The 17,656-nt window shown below is 38.5% G+C and overlaps 1 protein-coding gene across 1 annotated transcript; it reads right to left on the bottom strand.

The window, feature by feature from the left end:
• Positions 1-5,660: 5,660 nt before the first annotated feature.
• Positions 5,661-17,595, bottom strand: LOC124265860 (ubiquitin-conjugating enzyme E2 J2-like). The gene is made up of 8 exons (XM_046700703.1): positions 17,485-17,595; positions 13,573-13,697; positions 12,957-12,997; positions 12,517-12,619; positions 11,438-11,528; positions 9,828-9,875; positions 9,205-9,285; positions 5,661-7,741 (listed from the first exon to the last, which is right to left on the bottom strand). Exons 2-8 carry the CDS (start codon positions 13,695-13,697, stop codon positions 7,499-7,501), a joined length of 732 nt encoding a protein of 243 aa, XP_046556659.1. The 5' UTR covers positions 17,485-17,595; the 3' UTR covers positions 5,661-7,498.
• Between the last annotated feature and the right edge of the window lie 61 nt (positions 17,596-17,656).

The following is a 17,656-nucleotide window of genomic DNA, read 5'->3' as shown; positions in this document are numbered from 1 at the left end:
AGTAACAGAAGACACACATGTGTGTATGATCCCGCAGAAACAGAACACACACACATGTGTGTATGATCCCGCAGAAACAGACAGACACACATGTGTGTATGATCCCAGAAGAGAAACAGAAGACACACATGTGTGTATGATCCCAAGAGGAAACAGGAGACACACATGTGTGTAAACAGAAACAGAAGACACACATGTGTGTATATGATCCCGCGAAACAGAGAAACAGTATATGAGACACACATGTGTGATATGAGAAACAGGAGACACACATGTGTGTATGATCCCAGAAACAGGAGAAACAGGAGACACACATGTGTGTATGATCCCAAGAGAAACAGAAGACATGTGTGTATGATCCCGAAGAAACAGGAGACACACACATGTGTGTATGATCCCGCAGAAACAGGAGACACACACACATGTGTGTATGATCCCGCAGAAACAGGAGACACACATGTGTGTATGATCCCGCAGAAACAGGAGACACACATACATGTGTGTATGATCCCGCAGAAACAGAGACACACATGTGTGTATGATCCCGCAGAAACAGGAGACACACATACATGTGTATATGATCCCGCAAGTAACAGAGGAGACACACATGTGTGTATGATCCCAAGAGAAACAGGAGACACACATGTGTATGATCCCAAGAGAAACAGGAGACACACATGTGTGTATGATCCCAAGAGAAACAGAAGACACACATGTGTGTATGATCCCAAGCAGAAACAGGAGACACACATGACATGTGTGTGTATGATCCCAAGAGAAACAGAAACAGAAGACACACATGTGTGTATGATCCCAAGAGAAACAGAAGACACACATGTGTGTATGATGATCCCACACAGAAACAGAAGACACACATGTGTGTATGATCACATGTGTGTATGCAGAAACAGAAGACACACATGTGTATGATGACACACATGTGTGTATGATCCCAAGAGAAACAGAAGACACACATGTGTGTATGATCCCAGAGAGAAACAGAAGATCCCCGCGAGAAACACACATGTACATGTGTGTATGATCCCGCAGAAACAGGAGACACACATGTGTGTATGCAGAAACAGGAGACACATACATGTGTATATGATCCCCGCAGTAACAGAAGACACACATGTGTGATATGATCCCGTGTAGTGAACAGGAGACACACGTGTATATATATCCGCAGTTATCCCACAGGAGACACACATGTGTGTATGACACGTACATGTGTGTATGATCCCACAGAGAAACAGAAGACACACATGTGTGTATGATCCCACAGTAACAGGAGACACACATACATGTGTGTGTATGATCCCGCCCAGAAACAGGAGACACACATGTGTGTATGATCCCACAGTAACAGGAGACACACATACATGTGTATGATGATAACAGAAGACACACTAGAAACAGGAGACACACACGATGTATATATATCCGTGTGCAGTAACAGGAGACACACGTATTGTGTATGATCCCACATGTGTATGATGCCATGATCCCATGTGTATATGACAGTGAACAGTAACAGGAGACACATACGTATGTATATGATCCTGCAGTAACAGGAGACACACGTGTGTATGATCCCACAGTAACAGGAGACACACATACATGTGTATATGATCCTGCAGTAACAGGAGACACACGTGTGTATGATCCCACAGTTACAGGAGACACACATGTGAACTATAAAATTAAAGATGATTATCCTGAACTTTTGCCAACAGTACAACTGTTTGTTTTTCATGTCAGTTTTGAAAGAAACTAAGCCAAACCTGACCCAAATACAATTAACCCAGAAATTGTGACTTTAGTTTTACACCATTTGATATTCCTGAAATATCATGGCGGGGGACACCAGAAATGGCTTCACACATTGTACACATGTGGCGAATCGACCTGGGTCATCGGCATTACCAGCAAATGCTTTATCCAGCAAACGCTTCAACCACAAGGCTACCCCACCGCTCAGACCCAGAAATAAGAACAATGAGAACATAAAACTAAATTCTTGTAACTTAATTACTTGAATAAGGTAAGGTAAACATTTACCAGTTGAAAGGATCACATTACTGCATTAGTTTTGAAATTAACAACCCAGTCACGAACTGGAATCTCAGCAAACATAATACTCTCACACTTCATCATTGTTTAGTGATACACAAAATCCAACAGAGAGACAGAATTATAGATGGGACTGGCTGGATTACTTTCCATATCTGTGCTTAATGACCTAATGGGTCTTTACCAGAATTGTTTTGTTGGATTTTCCCCAAATACTTTATTGTTTTCACTTTGTTGTTTTAAGGGATATCGGGAAGCATTTGGTAACACGCTCCAAACATGTGACACAGAGACATGTCATAGACATGAGTAGACTCCCTTAGACATGAGTAGCCTCCCTTTGGAAAAGAGCAATTTCTGCAATGGACAGAATGTTGGAATGCCACAAAAGACAATCGCTCACCAGAAAAACTATGTGCAGCACAATTGTCATTCAACTATTGCAGTTACACCACTGTTGTCCCTTTCCAAATATTAAATAACTTTATGTCTCCAGTGCGTTGATATTGAACAAATTTATGTTCCAGTAAATGTCATATTTTCAACAATACTGAAGTAAGGATAATTTCATAATCTTAACATAATATTCAGCTGCCTGATACCACAATAACTTAGTTCACTGACACCTCATGAGGAATATTGTATCACGGTAAGATGAATATTTATTTCAACATATGTTATGACCCTGATTAAGAAACAACATATTTCCTATTGAAAAATACATTGATTATAGTACACAAAAGCAGTGGTTAAAAAAAAAAGAATCCTTGGAACTTCAAGGTTTGCATTTATATTACTGTAAAACTATACAGCATAAAATAACATTTACTTGTCTCAGACCTATCCCCATCTGATGCTATATACAGGAAAGGTTGTACGACATCAAATCATAATACTGACCTCCCACATCCATTCATGTTGGTCAAATATTTTTGGGATATCAATTAATGTTTTGGTTGAACATGATGATTCAGACTTAAACTCACACAAATAAATAAAAAAAGTTATATGAAAAACAACTATGATTCATGTCCATCAGATAACTGTCAGTGACTGACTGAGTTTAGTTTTACGCCGCTTTTAGCAATATTCCAGCAATATCACAGCGGGAGACACCAGAAATGGGCTTCACACAACCAGAATTCCCAAACACTTACATAGTCATCCTACGTATTACAAGAGCAAACTGTGAATAAAATAATATCACACTGACAATAAATTCTCACCAATATCAACAACAGGTTCACAGTTTGGCTGATGACACAGGCGTACTGGCACACCTACAGGATGGGGGGAAGTAGGGGATGCTGTGTAGTCCGAGGAGGGAGATGAGCTGCCAGTCCATAGCCGAACCCAAAGCATTGCAGGAAACTTGAAGGGCTTTTGGTCATTGGGCTTTCACTCATGTCCATAAATAAACTCACAGAACAAAATTTTATGAAGGTATCTACTTAATTTGTTTTAATTAGTGATATTAGGGTAAATTATCAATATCTAACTGTTAAACAAAATTATACTAATGCTTTAGAGTTGACAAACAGCTGAAATTAACTGACAAATCGTCTTCAAACCAATATGTGTGCCCAAGGGAGACAACTCTGTAAAGCTGGTTATTGCCATTTGTTTAACAACATAAACATACATTGTGTCATATCAGCGAGAGGGTTGAGTGTAAGGGGAATTGTTCCATGTTAAAATTGTGATCATTTTTGGCACAATTTACTCACCATTTAGAAAATTGACAATATGTTTATACCCAACCCTTACAGTGAGTGTGTGGGTCGAGTTTAATCCCAATTTAGACACTATTCCAGCTCTGTTGCGGCATGTTAGCTGGATGTGGGAAAAAAGACCAGAGTGATGCAGGTCTTAGACATTTACCATCTTCTTAAAACCAACGAGCAAACATACTGACAAAATTTTTTTTTAGATGAACCTGGATTTAATCATAGGTTTCATAGTGAGGCCAAGGGATGCAACTCATGCACAGCAAATTACTGCACCTCGAAACCTGTGAGTGAGAGAGTTTAGCTTTAAACCGCACTCAGCAACATCGCAGCTATATGGCGGCGGTTTGTAAATAATCAAATGACAATCGAGTGATCAACAGCATGAGCATTGATCTACGCAATTGGGATATGATGTGTCAACCAAGTCAGCAAGCATGGGTTACTGTAGCCCAGATCTTGGGTCTCGAACACCTGTGGCCCATTCCCAACCCTGACAAGGTATATGCAAAGGTACATACGAAAAGCCTGATGTCTGTACAACCATGAAAGACCCTCCAAATATCACCCCATTTATTACTCATTTCTTGTAATTTATGATGTGTGCAGTGACAAAAGAAAAAACAAAGTTATCAATTATCATAGAACCACCAGACAAGAAAGAGGTCTGAACAATTTCATGAGCATCTAAAATAATGGAACCTCTCTATAAAAAAGTGAGTGGATGTTGCCAGTTTTGCTTAATCTGTTCTGAGAACAGAGGGGGCGGTGGGGTAGCCAAGTGGTTAGAGCGTCCCATCACGCCAAACGCCCAGTGTAGCAGGCCATTTCTTCCCCGTTGTAAACTTTCCCCAGGGATAATCTGGCCTAAGCCAAACTTTCCACGGGAACGTTTTGTCCTAGGATATTCTTTCCCTGGGGAAAGTTTGGGCTGGGCTAAAGTTTCATCCCCTAGGCCAAACTTTCCCCCCTGTTTAAACTAGGATATTTTGTTCTGTATTCTATGAAAAGTGGGGTGATTCTGGCCTAGCTAGGCCACTTCTTTCCCAACCTTGCTCTTATATCAAAAGGGGGAAATTGTGGCCTAGCTAGGCCATTGGCAGATCCGGTGGAAGGTGGGGGGTTCCGGAACCTGACCCCTCCCCCCATTCCTGGATCTGCCCATGTAAGCTACTTCTTCCCCACCCTTGTTCTTATAGCAAAAGGGGAAGATGCTGGCCTAGCTAGGCTACTTCTTCCCCATCCTTGCTTTTATATCAAAAGGGAAAAATCCTGCCTAGCTAGGCTACTTCTTCCCCACCCTTGTTCTTATATCAAAAGGGGGAGATTCTGGCCTAGCTAGGCTACTTCTTCCCCACCCTTGCGTTTTTATCAAAAGGGGGAGATTCGGGCCTAGCTAGGCTACTTCTTCCCCACCCTTGCTATTATAAACCAACAGTAGTTTTGACTTATATTCTGGTACACATTATTGCCAAATTGTTCATTTTTGCCTCTGTCTTTGGTGTAGTGGTTTGAATGCACACGTTTGAACGGCATATATCTCTACATCCATCCTGCTCCTTCCACCATTCCTATGAAGACGCATTGCATTAGTTCTTCATCTGACCAAATCATGTCACCATAAAATGGACACCAGAAATGGGTTTCACACATTGTACCCATGTGGGAAATTGAACCCAGGTCTTCAGTGTGAGAAGAGGATGCTTTAACCACTAGGCTACCTAACCGCCCCCACTTACTCAAGAAACTAAGACAGTACATGTATTATTAGTCATTTTAAATGACACAACAAAGATTTTTACACGAGTCACTTTGCAGCATGCATGATTTAGTCTGTAATTAACACAGTACACTTGCAACTCACTTCAACAGTTTATTTACATACAGGCAGCCTTCTTAACATATAACAATCATATACAATCAGGCCTCATTATCTGAAAAATAATAAATGTCAGTACTCATGATTTACTTGATTTGGTTCGAACCGTATTACAGTTACACCACAGAATATTAACTTTATAAGTGGGGAAAGCCTGAAGGGGAGGGAAAAAGATGTTTACTATCTTCTTCAACCTACAAGCAGCGGTTGTGGATTGTCAGATCATGTCTCCAAGATTGGGCTAATCCGGGATTTTGACACCATGACCAGCAGATTAGCCTCTTGGGGACGTGCAGTGAGTAAGATGACAGTTTTCTTTTCAATATGTTCTTGTAGATATTGAAGGAGATTCTAATTTGATCAAACATATTAAAATATGCATAATCTGAAAATATATTTGTTGTTTGTTTTGCTTCTCATCAGCACCATGTTAATCACTGAAACACTCCCCACTTCAAGTATTCTCCTGTTTCAAATTATAACATATCCTTTAATAGAATTTTGCATTAAAAGATTCATGACTTCAAACTCCACCATGGCAAATGGTGAAAGCAACAACACAACTTGTGCAAGGTGACACATCAGGATGTGTAAAATATAATTACCTCACACACAAAAACGATCCACAATTTCCTCTCACTCTCAAGGGCATCAACAACTCCCTCTTAGTAGTGAGGGCACATCAATTTACTCACACCCTAACAGGCACCATAACCTCTAGCACAACCCCCTGGGCACAATCAGTGTCCTAACTATAAGGGCACATCAACTCCCTCCCAAACCTGGGGCATAGCAAGCCATTTTTCTGTGTAAGCCCGATAGGTTGTAAAACTTCATATTTAGATAGTATTGAGTGCTTGCCCAACTGTTTTAGCAACAATCATGTGTAAGCCCGAGCTTTTTATTAAAAGGGTAGCTACGCCCCTGCAAACCCAAGGGCACTATCAACTCTCTCCCACTCATAAGGGCACTATCATCTCCCTGAACCCCTCAAGGGAACATAATCTCACGTACACAGGGCACCATCAACTCATTCAAGCCTTTAAGGGCACCCTCAACCCTCTCACACTTACCAGAGCTCAATCAACTCTCCGATGCCCTCAAGGGCACATCAACTCTCTCCCACCCACAGGGCACATGAACTCCCTCTCAACCAGCCCAACCCACATTCAGAAGAGGTGAGGTTCAAATCATCAACCCTTGTTTGTTTTCACTGACAATATTGATACATTGTATCATATTTTTTTTGTTTTTCAATGGTCTTTTCATTTATTACAAATATTTCATTTTTATATAGCCTTGTATCCCACCCCCATGTTTTAATCCATAAACTCAGAGCATTCATACATATTCTGAACCATCAAATACATTTAATTTCAAATATTATATCCCTATCGAACACAATCCAAGAGTTTGAATGAAAATTATTTTTTTTCTGCTCCTACGAATTGTTGCCACGTGAGGATTCCCATTGAGGAACTGTACCCAGGACTTTGGCAAGACAATAAAGTTTTAACCATAACCCTACACAACAGTCTTGTGTCTTGGATAAAACAGTGTTCCTCTCATTTCTGAAGCATAACAAATTATTGATAAAAAAACAAAAGTAGTATGTACAAACAGAAAGTAAATCCTTTCATGACATGATGCAGAAGAGTGGGTACCTTTGATCCAGACATCTTATACAGCACATCTGCAGACATATAGATAGATATAGTGATACACCAGAACCAGTCAATATATACAGGCATTCCTTAGACCTTTGATCAAGTCGAAGGGTCAAAGTGGAAAGGTCAGAACAGCCAAACAATTCACGTCTTCAATCAACAACACTTCTCAGTACATACTTCACTGTGTAAGCAAACGCTGCAAAACCAATTATCACAAATATATTTGTCAAAGCTGTCCCAAAGAATCCCTGATTTTGTCCGTTAAGTACAGTGTTTGGGTTTCCATTGAGCAAGCCACTGCGGCCATTCCTTGATCCGCCATCAATGTTCCCACTGGAATCTGTAGAACGCTGCATTTCTTCCTCCCTCCGACGAATCTCAGCCCGGATGTTCTGTCGGAATTGATAAGAAGAAAATTAGACATGGTTGATAAAGTCAGGATCAAGATCCTGACACATCTGATTAAAATAAGTAAGATGTGCAAAACAGGGCTCCAGATTCGGGCCGTATCGATGTATGTACGGATAAAAACTATCCACAATACGGTAGGAAATAATTTAGAAAAAGTAGCAGACATGCACCACAGCAATGGTGTACGGTCTTAGAATCATTTACAGACGTATTTATCTGAAAAAACTATTGTTTTATTGTTTATTGACCTGTTTGCAAAAGAGTAGCAATGCATATATGAAGTTGCTGATACTCCATTAAATTCCATTCAGTACTCTAAATGTACTCTATGTTGAAAAATTATCGGGAGCCCTGGCAAAATATAGATCCTAACATGACTATGTGATAACATATGTCAGATTCAGATTAATATGTAGGACTTGGATACAAACACATCTTAATAACACACATTGGACTTGGATCCAGTCTAAGTATTAGACCTTTTTACCTTTTTTAGACACAGTTTAGCAGTGTACCGAATAATACTGAGCCTAAGTTTACTTAGACTGGACTCGGATCCTAAAACAACACGATAATAATATATGTAGGACACAAATCCTAACACAACTGAATAAAACATTCAGTATTCAGAACCAAACATCACTGAATAATGTAAGACTCAGATCCTACCACAACTGACTAATACACACAGGACAATGGAATGACTCAGATTCTGACATGTGTTATGAGGATGAGGTTTTGTTAATCATAATGTCACATTAATTAACTTTTAGTTATTATGGGTCACAAAAGTTGCTAAGTGTGGATTTGAACTCACACCTTGAACTTAGGCTATGGATTTTCACCTGTTGAGAGTGGGCTGGGGAGTTGCCTCCCCTTTGTTTTGTTTCTGGAGGAAGACCGTGGGATTCCAGTAATCTCTAAATGATAGTGGTGTGACATAGCTTATACTAGAATTCTCTGGAACTGTATAATGGGAAGATAAGGGATTGTTGCCGAGATGTATGGGGAACAACTTTGGATTTATGCTCATCTGTCTGCAAACATTGATGTTTCAAGACCGACCACTCAAGAGGCCTCCTCTACATTTAACTTTCAACATCTATCAACAAACTACAATCAGTACATCTGTTTTAACTGGGAATATCAAGACTTTGGTGAGTTAATATTTTAGATTTTGAGACCCAATTGTATGGCATTAGAAATCTGAACTGTCATTTATTGTAACCTCATTTATCTTTTATTCAATATATAATTGAATATTATAGAATCATTTGCGTTATATTTATAGCCCTGTGAGCATTGTGGACACAGACCATGGTTTAAAGGGGACTCGCAAAGAAACACATGCCTTCAGTCACAACAGTGACACTCCCAAAAAGGGACTACGCAAACATACAAAATGTCATTACCATGGTTACTTACAGCTGACCCATCAACTTACCTCTGCAATGTCTGAGAACAACTCACAGAAGACTTTGTCACCCAGGTTGAACGTTCCACTCTGAGCAGCCAACTGACGTTTCTGAAGATATGACCAACATTTTTAATCTTGACTTATCGTTTCTGAATTGTTTAGTAAAAGGTGTAGCTGAAGACCCAATGTAACCCGGGTTCTTCATGGGTGCCGGGCATGACAACAAGTAACATCTCTTAACACCTTGGTGTTGAGCATCCAAGGATCAACACATCAACATCCACTCTCAGGGCAGGTGCTCTATTCACGTGACCATGGCAAAGGTTACCATGACAACCAGAATATGATTTGTCAAATCTCCATTATCAAGAAATAGGGACACATAATAATCTGGCTGGTACTGTCCTGTTCCAACCCGTGATCTCAACGTTAAGGCAATCATAATGCCCATGCTTGAATATCTTAGCGTAAAGATCGCTTTTAGGAACTGGGCTCTGGTCACCAATAAGTATTATTAATACAAAGGAGCCTGTGTAAACCTCATGTCAATGTTCAGTCAGCTCGGTAGGAGAAGAACCTGGCAATCAATATGTATTCTGCCAACAATATCTTTATACTGAACCATATTAGTAAACCAGTGCTGTACTCACAGTGTAGTCAGAGGTCTCTATACTACCCAGTGTAGGGCTCTTCTCCAACTGAAATAAACAATTTTCTTAGTGATTATTAAATGAGTTAATTAAAATTTTACATCGCATCGGGAATATTGCACCCATATAGCAATCAGTAATTAAATGAAAACCTTAGCTGCAGTACTTGTCTACTTCTTTTTCCAGTTTCAAAATTACAACTTGTTTAAAACAGCTGATTTTAACGTCATGTTCAAGCAAACAGGAGTTACATGATTGAAGTGCATTCATATCTTCCATTAATGTTGCGCTTGGCTGAAAAAAGTGTCCATTTCATTTCCATTCGTTAAAGAGTGAGTGAGTGAGTTTGTTTTTATGCCCCTGTAGCAATATTACTGCAATATCAAGGTGGGGGACACCAGAAAAGGGCTTCACACATTGTACCCATGTGGGGAATCAAACCCGGGACTTCAGCGTGACGAGCGAACGCTTTAACCACGAAGCTACCACACCGCCCCATTTGATAAAGATGATTTAACCCCCAAGCCTTAATCTCTGGGTTTTATGTAGCATTACAGTGCAAATATGTTTTTCTCCCCAATGCATCTATTACAGGCAGCAGGAAAACTGGTGCACCACTAACTTTACTAGAAAATAGTAAAAAATCAAAGGCTGTTTAGTCATCATATGACATAGTTATAATATTACACTTAGCACTGACAACGCCATTAGACAAGTATATTTACACTTCAACATTACAATAATTATTTTAATCATCAACTAAATGTTACCAAGTTACAATTTAAACCCGTTTTGGCTATAGTGTACTGCAAAGATTTGTCAAGCCGTTGTTAAACTAAACAGGATATAATTATGAACATGTAGTTGAATGAGACCATTTTCAATGATTGTGAAGTCCGCTAATAAACCAACATTAACCTGCAGTCCTGTCATTGTGAAATCACACCTGCATATTAGTCAAAAGTATCTACCACAAATTTGAGTGAATGTATCTTCTAAAGCATTTCCAAATGTGCCTTTGCAAGCTTGAGGAACAACTATACCAAGTTAACCCTTCCAAATACAGCAAATTATGGCTGTAACAAACTCAAAGGGACCTTTAATGTTTGTTTGGTATAACTGTAGTTCGTTACATGCATTCCGACTAAAATATACTGCAAGTAGCATAGCCTTGTGGTGAAAGTGTTCGCTTGTCACGCTGAAGACCTGGGTTTGATTCCCCCTAAAATCAGTGAAGCCCATTTCTGGTGTCCCCCGCAGTGATATTGTTGGAATATTGCTAAAAGTGAGGTTAAACCCAACTCCACTCCACTCACTCACTCACTCAAGCAAATATAGCTAAAAGCGAGGTAAAACCCCACTCCACTCACTCACTTCTGCAAGTGACCTGGGCCCTTATTCTCGAAACATTCGTAGCCTTAAGAATTCTTAACTTTGATCATAGCCAATGTGTTGAGAATGGGCTTAAGAAGTTCATAGGGCTACGAACGTTTCGAGAATAGCTAGCCTGAACAACAACAACAACCACCCAGTTTGTTATAAGTAAGTTCCTTATTAAGGTAGTTTATTGTAGTAAAAGTGACTATTTCTGCAGTATCAGCATTATTTACCATGAAGCTGAGCAGCCCTGTGAGTATTGTGGACACAGACCATGCTGGATTCCATGTGTCAGGATGGAAGTCACTGATGGAGAGACACAACCTGCAACACACACCGATTAGGTACATAACCAAAGCTGAAACAACACCTGGTCAGACATTTTATCTTTCCATGGTCTACACTCCTTTGCTGAAAAATGCTGGTTGGAAGCTGAACTACAAAAGATGTAACACACCTATATTTTTACTTGTTGCACTTCCCCGAACCTGTGCTTGTTGTAAGGGGTGACTAATTGGGTGGTAAGACTTGCTGACTTGTTTACTGCATGTCACTGTATCCCAACAGCAATGATCAAAGTTCATGATGTCAATCACTGGATTTTTCTGGTCCAGGTTCATTTATTTTTAGATCGCTGTCAACTTGCCAAATGCAGTCGTAAACAAGAAACAAACAATGGGTTGCAATTTCCAATTATCCTCAGCATAAAGCAGTTTTATGCAGAGTGTGCATATTTTATTTTGGTAAATTTATAGTATTAGACAAAGCAGAATTAGATAACATTCAACATGGGTACAGAGTTGACAAACCCAAAGAAACAAAATTAGGGCAAACCTGGTATCTAAAACACAATGTTATAGGTTTGCAGAGATGCCAACCCTAATTTAGCCCAATTAGTATTTTGGCCCAAAACTGATTAAAAAATTAGTATAACGTTGGCCAAAATTAATTTTCATAATAAATACCAAAATTAAATATATAGTCTAAGACCTTGTTATTAACGTTTTACTCAACTAAATCAGTAGTACGTATCCACATATAGCTTGATACTGAATATAATGTGATCGAAATTTATTGTGTATGTTACGTATGCTATTTCATAATCTAATTTAATGTATTTTTTTAAAAATTGTATGTTTACTGCTATCGTAGTCGCATATTTTGTGTTGTTTTTTCGTAACGAATATGATAAAATCGTATGGGTTGGCATCTCTGGGTTTGGGGTTGCTCTGGGAAATAACTCTGCAAGACAAAATGGTGCCCTGCATATGCATACAGGGTTGGTAGAGATAAAAGGCAAACACTGACATACCTTGTGTTACACTTGAATCTACCATTAGGTGTTATCATGTAGATGCTAGGGGGCTTGAAGGGGAACTCTCGTGGAAAGATGAGTTTACCATGATACAAACCACCTGAAACAATGTGTCATTGTCAAACTCAAGAACCACAACAATAGCCAAAATAATTCATAGCATGGCACATCATATGAAGCCTTACACAAGTGATATAAAGGGGAAAATAAAACAAGTTGTTTCACCTGCATCAAAATTTGAAATTTATTTATGTATCAGAAGACAAATTTACTGTTACATTTACCATGAACGCTACACTTGAACATGTTTTAATTATGTTAATTATTCCTCCTGTCATGCAGTTCATGTATTCTGTGGGACTTGCAGCGCACGTTATTTTCAGTTCTATCCTCTATATTTTGTATCCAGAAAACCCTGTTGTGTGTGTTGAGATTACCTTCATATGGAGAATTCTCTGGCCCTTGTACTACATAATGCCTGGAAAAGATAAAGAATCCAATGTAAGATTATGCAACTTGCTACTTTAAAGTGATGGCTAATATATCATGAACATAAAATTCCTGGAGTCTTCAAGAAATATTCAGTAATGACTTTTCAGTAAGTAAAGTGAGTTTTTTTAAGAATTAAATACATTTTCAGGCCCTGACAACTTCTATGATGATTTCCATTGTCAAGTGTTTCAAACACTAAAACAGCAGATCCAAAATCAATTGTGTTCGATTATGAGAAAATGTGATCGATTGCTTGGTCGTTTGGTCACTGCGACCAATCTTCGATTATTTCAATTTATCGGACCACCACTATCAGACACACATCCATATTTTTAAAACAAAACAAACTGACATGACATTCTGAACCAGGTCTTTTATGCATACAACTTCCATAAACTCCACGAAAAAAACCCTAATATACTAACAATCATGATAACCTCAGCTCTCAAACTGGCAAATAATGTGATTAACAGGCTGTATTTTTGGGACACACAGGAGCAATGATAACCCACAACAAACCGGCAAAATCTGCAATAATCATCACAAAAGGCAATACTTTACCATTCTAACATATTTGTTGGCAGTGGAACAGCCTTCACATAGGGTACCGGATCCTTCATGATCCTCATGTAATCCTGCTTGAGACGCGCAGTGGCAGTGGTGTTGACTCGCTTGCCACTCGACATCTACAGGCAAAATAAAAATAGGTAGATAAACAAGGTTGTCTTGCACATAAATTTCAAAGGCCGTTTCATGAACTGTATAGACGGAAATCAGGTGCCTAATCTACTCCTGAGCATGCTGAGTGATTGCATCCGCTATGTTAAGCAGGCTTGGGGTTTCGTGATACCTACTAGTCTACTACCATCTCCATTTCCAAATGCTGGAAACACAAAGGAATTCTGTCAGCCACCCAGTCCCACAGTTGTGATGATGAATTGTCATCCCTCAGGGGTGGAAATAACTTTAAAATAGCTAGTATACACCGGTACAGTGGCACATGTAAAATCACTTGCCCTGATAATTTTCCCTCTATACCGGACGATTTTCTTATTGATTTTTCAAATAAACAACATAAGTAACATTGGAAAGTCAACTGGACACTGGTACAGCGTAATATACAAATTTGCTTGCCCGACTGAAAAAAAAAACACTGGACGTCGGGCAATGGGTTATTTCTACCCCTGGTCCAAGCAGACATCTGTACCAGACTTTTTAAAATTATGATGTTATTAGATGCCAATAAACAACATGACCTGTATTTGAGATTGTTTGTTCTTTGTCACTGAGTATGTCTGTACATGTACAGTGACATTGTAATTTGTATTGTACATGCACTGTCCACCCTGGATATACCACCACCCTGGATTTACCACCAAAATTTGTCTGGATGGATGGTGGAGTTAATACTTTCATACATGAACGAGTAAATACTATTTTCCCCACAATTCTGGCGGCATTTCATTATTATCATCATGATCATATTCATATAGTCATACAACATAATAGAAGAATAACCAGTTCAAGACATGCTCAAGAAGCCAAGTGCTGAGAGACAAGGGTCTATTCTGAGAATACCTTTCTCTCTGTATTTGACTGTTTGACTGGTCCACAAACAAACTTAATATCACTCCATTTTTTTTGTCTGTAAGAAAGTATTAATGAAAGCAGGATATTGTCAAAGTTCATGGATAAATGTATTGGGTTTTTTCGTTTTATCATTGTAGCTCTGCATCAACCCGCTTGACACAACATGGAGACTCCCACCTGAGTGTCTTTTGTTATCTCTCTCTCCCTCACAAATCATATCTGTTAGTGTTTATATACCCGGTATTCAATACCAATATGATCAAAGAACATAAAGGTCAGATTATATCTCTCGGGAATGAGTGTAGTCACTGTAAAACGAATTGTGAATTTGCCACAACTGTAAATCTGCAAACCTTTAACAATGTCACAGATTTCTGTTTGGGTAAGATTACTAAGAATAGAAATACCTGTCAACTGTATGACCAGGAACCATAATTTCAGAAAGTGTAACAAGGATGTCAATCATGGTAATTTGCCAAGTCTGCTCATCTGACTCAATATGTCTTAGGCCTAAAACAAAAAATTGTTGTGGTTCCTATTACCCGACTGACCCTTCAATTCTGGTGCCGACCCTATCTTTTTTAGGCGGTATGAATAAAATAAGCTTTCAGACACCATTGTTTTTTCCCCATCACCAACGGACATCAGTCACTCTGATAGAGAAATTCGACATGATGGCTGCAAGCTTGATTGAATAAACAATTACACACTGATAAATGTGTTATTAGTTTGTACTTTACTTCTAAAAAAAATGTAAAAAAAAGGAACAAATCCTACCTACCTACCCTAAATTTCAAAGAAGTGTAATCGGAACCACAACATTTTTTTATTTGGCCTTACAACAATCCTAAAGTCATATCTATTCTTCAGACATTTCAGGCTTGTAAATGTTTCAGTACAAATTGCATCACAAGATCATTTATAACAACTGGGTATTCTTTTCTGGCCGATATGTCAAGATGACAACTGCACTTTTTTATTTCAGTTAGAATGAACAGAGACAAGCTAAGTGGTGAATATAATCTACTTTACCATGTTCACAAAAGAACCACTGAGCTTTAACAAATAATAAGTGTTTGTTCACAAAATGAACATGCACAGTGGCAGTCTTCTATGGTAAACATGAAACTATATAAAGATTGGATAGGTATTCCTCAAACTACATCGGAAGCATTTGCTAAAACAGATAACTCAGACATACCCTAACAAACAACCTTAAGAATCTTTCAGGATTGCCTTGACCTTAAGGGTGTTTTATCTGAGAAGGGATATGAGGGCTGACTGTTAAATTTGGGAAAACTCCACTAACACAATTAAGTCTAAGGATCGAAGAGACACGCAAGATCAGCACATGAATTCACTTCAAAGATGTAAAAATTGTCTTTCTAATATTTGGGGCCAAGTCATAGAAATATGGATTGACAATTGAAAAACACTGCTGTTTGGTAAACATGCAAATAAGACTTCATACATTAGAATATTATTAAAACTAGACACACTGATCGAATACGTTTCACAACTGAATATTCACAAAATTATTTACTTTTTTTTTATTGATCAAGTATTTTTATGTGGGTAAAATGTTGAACTTGACAAACATTCATCAAGTTTTTACCCCAAAAAATTCAATGGCTGTCTTCCAAATTCATGCATGTCTGCTAAACCAAGGCTACTAAATTGTGTCGAGGGCAAGTACGGGAGACGGTGATTTCGTAGACAAAACCAGTTCGTAGACGCGGTGAATTCGTAACCCAGACCGGTTCGTAGACGGTGATTTCGTAGACGTGTATAAATAATTGAATAATAGTATATATTAGGTTTGATTTTTACTTAGAAAAATGTTTATAACGAAGTTGTTATGCTTTGTTTTCAGTGATACGAAACTAAGGGCAGCTAAAGACTCAAGAAAATGTGAACGAATATTTTCCCGTATGCTTTGTTTTCAGTGATACGAAACTATGGGCAGCTGAGGACACAAGAAAATGTGATTGAAGAGTGAACGAATATTTTCCCCTATCTTGTCTAGACTTGTTTTACATGTATTTGTATATATAGGGTTTGTGTTGTATTTTTAATTTTCAGTGATACGAAAATATTGTTACTGTGTGACTGTGTGTGTAATAAAGATGAAGCGTCGTAAAATGTAAAAAGACAGACAACATTGTTATGTAATATATTTATCAACAACAATTTTCACAACAGCACGTATCACAGTAGTAACACAGTAACACAGTATCACAGTCGATTTTCTTCATCATTGAGGATGAACTTTTCCAATTTTAATAACGTCTACGAATCCACCGCTCAATCCGTCTACGAATCCACCGGATTTCCACGTCTACGAACCGGTTTTGGTTACGAATTCACCTACAGCCGCAAGTACAACTCATATGATGGTAGCCCTGGGACTCCAGGCCTTGTCCTTGTGTTTGAGGGCCCTGATTCTAAACATGCTAAACCAGTTCTCAAAGCTTCAACTTGGCTACAAACAGCAACTGACCCAACCATGAAAATAACTATCAGAAAATGTAAACACAGTAAACAAGGTAAACATTTTATCACCAGTCAGGAATCGCTACAAACTTCTGAGGAGTTTTACTCCTGGACCTCTAACGAAATGCTAAATATAAATTTCTAAGGTTGCATGAGTTCTTCAAGGTGGAAAAGTCTTTGAGCGTTCCACAATTAGCAATCTCTAATGATTTTTGACATATTGTTTCAAACCAGATGGAGCAGTTATTCCATTATACCGCAAGCAGGATTCAGGGATAAATATTTCGTAAGTACTTTTCCTTCGGTACAAAACAGGCTGCAAGGGATTAAATTTACACGAGATGTACTCATTACGTTTCAATTAAGACTGAGAAAACGCTGTTCACATACCTTTATATGAAGCTCTTTTGAAAAGCTTATATCGAAACAAATTGTGTATAATCCAACTCGTATGACATTATTTTTCCACTTCTCAAGAAACAGGAAATGATGACTACTCAAAAACAGATCCGCAGTAAATACACAAATTAATTTAAAAAAATGTTTCAGTGTGGATATGCCG

This window comes from Haliotis rubra, unplaced genomic scaffold (assembly GCF_003918875.1).
Source record: "Haliotis rubra isolate DU_JTF1 unplaced genomic scaffold, ASM391887v1 Scf122, whole genome shotgun sequence".
Taxonomy (NCBI): domain Eukaryota; kingdom Metazoa; phylum Mollusca; class Gastropoda; order Lepetellida; family Haliotidae; genus Haliotis; species Haliotis rubra.
This window is presented reverse-complemented; position numbering and strand designations above follow the sequence as displayed.

Bases quoted from the DNA above. Each gene is read 5' to 3' on its own strand.
- LOC124265860 (XM_046700703.1), bottom strand. From the start codon at position 13,697: ATGTCGAGTGGCAAGCGAGTCAACACCACTGCCACTGCGCGTCTCAAG. The intron at 12,620-12,956 runs GTAATCTCAACA...ACATTGTTTCAG, and splicing joins AGAGAATTCTCCATATGAAG to GTGGTTTGTATCATGGTAAA. The intron at 9,876-11,437 runs GTAAATAATGCT...TGTTTATTTCAG, and splicing joins CAGGGCTGCTCAGCTTCATG to TTGGAGAAGAGCCCTACACT.